This window comes from Pteropus alecto, unplaced genomic scaffold (genome assembly GCF_000325575.1).
Source record: "Pteropus alecto unplaced genomic scaffold, ASM32557v1 scaffold143, whole genome shotgun sequence".
In the NCBI taxonomy this organism is placed as follows: Eukaryota; Metazoa; Chordata; class Mammalia; order Chiroptera; family Pteropodidae; genus Pteropus; species Pteropus alecto.
The window spans coordinates 4,569,395-4,575,935 of record NW_006434828.1 but is presented as its reverse complement, the minus strand read 5'-3'; the positions used below and the strand labels follow the sequence as shown (position 1 = coordinate 4,575,935).

Genomic DNA, 6,541 nt, shown 5'->3' with positions numbered 1-6,541 from the left:
CCCGGGGAGCTGGGGCGCACGGCACACGCAGACGGTGCGCGCCCCCGCGGGGCGAGCCGCTCTCGCTCCACGCTTCCGGTTGTTTCGTGTATGATGAAAGTGTCGCTTTTAACGGTACTTTAAAACACATGGGGTCTGCTTCCCGCGGCGGCACATGAGCTCATTCGAGCCGACCCCCTTCGATCCCCTTGCTGAGCTCAGGAAGCTGAACCACGTGGCGCGGACGCTGCCGAGGGCCCCGCGGGAGGGAGGGCCGAGGTGGGCAGGACGCCCTGAAGAAGGCAGGGGTGGAGGGCTGCTCTGGGCTGCGGTGGCGGAGACGGCAGGGCAGAGTGTGGCCGGACCCCCGCCCACAGACACCGGGACGGGGGGGCCTGGAGGGGCGCGCGGAGAGATGCTCGCTGCCGCGGGAGGCTCTGGACCAACGGCAGAGCTTTGTGGCAAAGGCTGGCCTTGGCCTGCTACCTTCGCCACTCCCAGAGACGGGGCCCAGACTGAGCGCATGGGGGGCAGATGGGAGCATGTGGACGTCTGCACAAGGGTCCCCCTTGGCCCCCAAACAGCGCCCCCCTCGGGCCAGGGGCAGCACTGCTCACGAAGGGGAAGGGTGACAAACGAGCGTGGTACGGTGAACAGTTTCTGCTCATCAGAGAGGTAAGCATCACGCTGCGCCTGTGACAGCGGGGGTGTGGGCGCGCCCCGACGGACTGCGGCGCAGGCAGAGTGTTCTCAGGGCGGCAGGCCCGCAACCACGGGCGGGGCCGAGCTTGTGACTCTTCATGAGGCGGAGGTGGGAAGGCACAGCAGAAGCCACGCGGGACTCAGAGCGGGGCCTCACAAGGGGTGTGCAGGGAAGGCGCTGGGCGCCGGGCTCACTGCCCGCTCCCCAGCAGAGGTGTCTGGCCATTTTACAGCTGTGAGCGTGTGCGTGTGCATGTGCGTGTGCGTGTGAAATAACTCCTTCCAATGCCACAAAGAACCAAAATGGTCAGCATAAGAGCAAAGAGATACAAGTAAAAAATCAAAGAAGTGAAACTCTAGTCTTCAGAGTTGGTGGCTCAGCCCCCACCTGCGCAGCACCCACCCGGGGTCCTTCACAGGGCCCCCTGGGTAGACACGGTGAGTGGGGCCTTGACCTGCAGGTGCTGGCGGTGACCCCAGGGCCAGGTGCGGACGGCCCTGGGAGGGCTGTGGGGGAGCCCTGTGAGCTCCAAGACCAGTAACCACGACAGGTGGGGACAGAGCAGAGCCCGACAGGTGCTTTCAGGTAGCGGGCCCGGACCCAGCCGCGCCCCAGCACTCACCAGCATGCCGCGGAGCGGAAGGAGACCCCGGGTCCGGAAGCGGCTGGTCCCCGAGACGCCTCTGCTCGTGTACAGCAGCATGTCTGAGAACTGAGCCGAGAAGCTTTAGATAAATACATTTTAAAAGCAAATAACACGGTTTCGACATCTTAACTGTCAGTGGTTATCAGATCTATTCGGCTTGCGGAGATTTTGGCAAAAAAGGGATTTTGACTTCATACGATCATTTCGACCAGAGACAACTGGCAACCTCAGGGACCGGTGGGCATCGGGGCCCAGCCGCCCTCATCCAGATGGCTCGGGTCCGTATCTACCGACCAGCCGTGAGGAAGGGGGCTGACGGAGAAAAGCCGGCGGCAGCAGGGGCCCGCTGGGAGAGCCTCGGCTCCCAGAGTCCAAGTGGTGAGCAGGATACTTGGACGTGGCCGCGGCAGGGTGGACACCCTGCGGCCACAGGCACGTGGCTTTCCTACCCTCTGGCCTTTGCTCGTCCGTGGGACAGGAGCCCACAGCTCAGGAGAAGGCAGCCCCGGCTCCCGCCTGGCCGTGAGGCCGCCCGCCCGCCTGCCCGAAGCTGCAGCACAGGCCCCTGGCCGGGCCGCGGCCGCCCACCTACCAGGAAGAACATCCTCTGCTGCAGGCCTTTCTTGGTGAGCTTGTGCAGGCAGCCCTCGCGGATGAACTCCTGCAAGACAGCGACGCGGTCCCTCGGGGTGGGCCCAGGGCCACGCAGCAGATGGCGGCTGGCGGGCAGGCTGGCGTCACTGTCACCGCTTACACTTCTCCGAGCCCCTCTGCAGGAGCCCAGATGCCCACATGCCCTGTGCGCCTTGCACCCTCCTCCCTCCTGCCTGCTCCTTCCGGCCAGCCGGGGCCTGGCTGGGTGCCAGCGAACTCAGTCCCCAGTCTGTCTGCTGGGCGGCTGCTGCCGCGTCTCGTCACGGGCCGGCTGTGCCGAGGGCTGTCGTGTAGAGCAAATGGAATGTTCTCATTGAGAAGCTCTTGGGGGCGTCAGTCATGGGGGTGACATCCGAGCTGGACTTTGAGAGGAACTGGGCAGATGCAGCTTGAGTCTGGTTGGGAGGGGGGCACACAGTTCCCTTTGGGGGTTGTGACTAACAAGCAGTATGGCAGCCAGCATCTGCTCAGCACCTACTTCCGCGAGGCACAGGCCGAGCAGCGGACATCGGTCCCCTGGCCACCCCCAGGCCTCTGCGTCCTAGGGACATGGAGCCCAGGCCACATTCCAGCCTTGGCTCCAGAGCCCACTGGACCTGCTCGATGCCACTGCTCTTGCTTATTTGTCCCGTCAGTGACAGTGCCCTGGGGCCACCGGCTATGACACTGTGGGGGCGCCAGGAGGAACGACACGTGTAATGAGAGCCCCACCGCCCTGCAGCAGTGCCACTGCGGAGCCCTGCGGTCAGTCGACGAGCGACAGGAGGTGAAGGGGTCCTGACCCAGAAGGCCCAGCCCAGGAGCGGAGCCTCCCGGACGTCCCAGTCCTCGTTCCTCCCTTGGGACACGTGGCCCCACGTTCCCAGTGCCGTCTAAGAGGCCGGCATAGAAACAGTGCACTCGGCCACGCTCCACTACACGTACGTCTGTGTCGAGACAGGAGACGTCCCCACGCACCCCTCAGAACGTTTTCTTATGTCGACAGTGCTGAGCCAAAGCAAAAGGCATCGGTGACAGAAGGTACGCAGCCCAGCAGAGGTATACCAGCACGTGGGACAGAGCCGAGGGTTCAGAAATAAACCTCCACATCTATGGCCCGTTGAGTTCTGACAAGGGTGCAAAGGCAATTCAGCAAATGGCACTGGGACGACTGGATGTCACGTGGAAAAGACTGAAGTTGGGCCCCTGTGTCACACCGTCTACGAAAATGAACTCGAAATGGATCAAATCTAAATGCAAGAGTGAAAACATGTAAAACTTGCAGAAGGAGGCACAGGAGACACCTCCGCGCCTTGGCCTGCGCAGTGGCTGCTGACCTATGACAGCGAGAAAGCAGGTAGACTGGACGTCACGGAAACGAAGCCGTCTGTGCCGTAAACGACACCGTCAGGAGCGTAAAGAGACAGCCCACAACACGGGAGAGCGTCTCTGCAAGTCGCACTCCAGTAGGAGGCTGGGACCCAGCAGACACAGACCCTCACACCGCAAAGGAGGACAAACAAGCCAGTTACAAGGTGAGCAAAGGGTCTGAACAGGCACTTCGAAGACGGCATATGGATGGCCAGCGAGCACACGAGACGCCTGACCCTCGCCGCTGGGGAAACGCAACCCACAGCCACACACCATCGGATGGCTGGAGGGGCTGCGGAAGGGAGCCGCCCCTGGAAAACCCGGCAGCTCAAAACGTTCCACGCGATCACCCACGGCCCAGGAATCCCAGTCCCAGGTGTGTGCGCGGGAGAACCGCACACACGTGTCCACACTAGGACGTTCCAGCGTTCACGGCAGACTGCGCGCCACAGCCGGAGAGGGAAACCCGCCCAGCGTCCATCGGCTGATGACGGACCGGAGAGTGGCCGGTCTGCGGCGCGAGTACTGTCCAGCCTTGAAAAGGAGCAAGGCCGACACACGGTGACATCGGGAACCGTGGAAACGTGGCGCCGGCTGGAAGAAGCCAGGCGAGAAGGCCGCGTGCTGTGAACGCCGAGGACAGGTGAGCCCAGAGACGGCATGGAGCCTGGCACGGGGAGCGGCTGCCAATGGGCACGGGTCTCCTCCGGGTGGGAGGGGAATGTCCGCACACCCTCAAACACACTGACACCCACTGGATGGCTTCAAGAGGGGAACCTGTGCCGTGTGACTCACATCTCTGTGCAAACGATGTGGTCGCCAGCTCGGACACATGCGCATGGAGCCACTCACCCGGCCCGGGGCGATGAGGCTCTCCACGCCGACCAGGTCCCGCTGCAGCTCTGTCAGCTTCTGCAGGTTCTCCAGCCGCACCAGGCTGTGTCGGAGCATGGCGGTCATCTCCGTGATAACCGTGAGGGCATCTGTGTGAAGAGGCCCCTCAGTGCAGGCACCCGGGGTGGGGGCGGGGGAGGCGGGCCACCACTCTGTGACGGGAACCGGCATTTTAAGTCAAGGGCATGCTATCAAACCCCACACAGGGCCGCCAGCACGTTTTTCGGCTGCTGGGCATGGCCAGTGCGGGTCCCTGAAGCTGACCTGGGGCTCGAACTCGTTCGGCCCAAGCCGCTGACCGGCCAGCACTCAGCATGATAAAGGCAAAGAACGGTCTTTGTAAATAGCTGTTTACTGTTCCGGGCAAAGCGGTGTTTGTTCTTTAGGGAAAATCACTTACTGGATTTTAAGAGCTAAATAATTTGCACCTTCGAAGCATTTATAATTTTCTTCTTGAATGGAGGAGCAGATGCCATGAAAGCGTAGACTCAGGAAGAACGTGTTCAGACGAAACACAAAACCAGACACTGAGTGGTCTTCGGAGCCCCACCCCCACCCCGGGTGCAGGGACCACGGCCTCCTGTCCCCTTGCTGCAGCCAGTCATGGGGACCCTGCTATCCTCCGACGACTCCCGCTACGGCCTGGCCACGGCGCCTCGGGGCTCCAGGAAATGCAGCGGGCGCTGTCCGCCCCCACCCGCTCCGCCTGGCTTCTCCCCAGCCCCGCAAGTCTGAAGTGGGGCCGTGTGACTGCGGCTCACTTCCTGGAGGGGACAGCACCTGTCTCACGGCTTTAAGAGGATGAAGCCACGTGAGGAGGCACACGGGGAGATGAGTTTTCCTCCCTAAATGACAAGTTACAAGCGCCAGGGGTTCCGCCGCAGGTGCTGGCACCTGCCGTTGGCTGTGCAGGCTCCTGAGCTCAGGCCCCTCACCCGGCCGCCCCCCTGGGCCCAGCTCAAGTCTGCACAACGCTGCCAGCAGGGGCTCTCTCCACTCTGCGTGTTCACTGCAGGCCGCCTAGACCCACACGTCCACCCTGGATGGTAACGGTGTACCTTGCCCTCGGACGCCGTGTGTGCAGAGTGCATGCTGGGAGGTCTGGCTGCCACATGGGCTCCCCATGGCCCCTGGGGAGTCTGGCACTGAAAGCTGGTGGAAGCTGGGGACGCCCTTCAGACCCGATGCAGGGCTGCTGTCCACAGTGCCACCCATGCCTGGGTTTCCACAGAACCAGCGTGACATTGATAAGCCATCAACATGCTCCTGGCCCCTGGCCAGCCCAGGCACAGCCCTTGGAAACCCTCGCGAATGAAGGACAAGATGCGGGACGACCGTCTCTAAGCCCCAACCTAGAAGTGCCCCTTTCCCCAACAGGCTCACGCTCGGGCTCCTGGGAAGCCCACCAGGCTGGTGGCATCTGCACCCCAAGGGGCCTTCGGGGCCCTGTGTGGAGTGGGTGGCAGTGGGAAGAGGCGCTGACAGCGGTCGTCAGCTGAGCGCGCTCCATCACCTGGGCCTTCCTAGCCCTCTGGGGCCGGCGGGCCGAGCAAACGCCTCCAGCTGCCAGTTACCGACACGCGTCGTGTCCGCCATTTACAAAGCACTTTCGGAAACATGGCCTCGTTTTGTTTCTGCCTCAGCCTGCGAGCTGCACTTCACTGACGAGGAACGATCGTGCGTGCACGGGCGTGGCCTGCCCTGTGGCCTGCCCTGGTGACCCGAAGAGGCCACCCCTGGCCCAGCCCCCGCAGGTGGGAGGGGGCATTTTCAAGGTGCTGCATTTCTTGATTTCCCTGAAAATGCTCGGAAACGTTTGTGACGATTTGTGCTTCTTCTTTAGCAAACACAGAGCACTTGCCTTTAGAACAAAGAAGCCATCAGCATCGCATGATCCGTTTGGGTTCTCATGCGTCGGAACATATCTTATTTATGCCCGTTAGTGACGACGGGGAGACCAGCTACAAGCAAATGCTGGTCTTTCGTCTTATGACGATGGCAAATTTACTTGTAAAAATCTTCTGATAGACAGTAATTTCCTGCACTAAATTTATACCACAACCAGAAGTCATATTTGTAAGTTAAAAAGATCAGAGTTTGTTCCTGTGTCCCTTTAATGCACATGAAAGATGACAAGGTCCATCTGTGTCAGAAGCGTCTAACAGACCACACTGGCCACGCGTGTGAGATCTGCTGCCAGGGCTTTGCACAGGCGAGTGACGCTGGGGAGTGCTCCACCCCGGGGCGCTTGTGGGGGCTCTGCCCGTCACAGCTCCCACTGCCTGTGACCCCCAGGACGATCGGAGGGAGCCTTT

The 6,541-nt window shown here is 61.7% G+C and overlaps 1 protein-coding gene across 7 annotated transcripts in view; it reads right to left on the bottom strand.

The window, feature by feature from the left end:
• The window catches only part of FARP2 (FERM, ARH/RhoGEF and pleckstrin domain protein 2), a 69,969-nt gene that overhangs the window by 6,559 nt on the left and 56,869 nt on the right, over positions 1 to 6,541 (bottom strand). For 4 of the 7 annotated variants that reach the window (XM_025045444.1, XM_025045446.1, XM_025045447.1 and 1 more), the window contains exons 18-20: positions 4,185 to 4,378; positions 1,921 to 1,989; positions 1,305 to 1,394 (exon numbers count right to left, since the gene is read on the bottom strand). In XM_025045444.1, coding sequence (XP_024901212.1) covers positions 1,305 to 1,394; positions 1,921 to 1,989; positions 4,185 to 4,378 — 353 coding nt within the window. The remainder of the gene's footprint in view (positions 1 to 1,304; positions 1,395 to 1,920; positions 1,990 to 4,184; positions 4,379 to 6,541) is intronic. The other 3 variants (XM_025045445.1, XM_025045449.1, XM_025045450.1) reach the window with 1 other exon arrangement.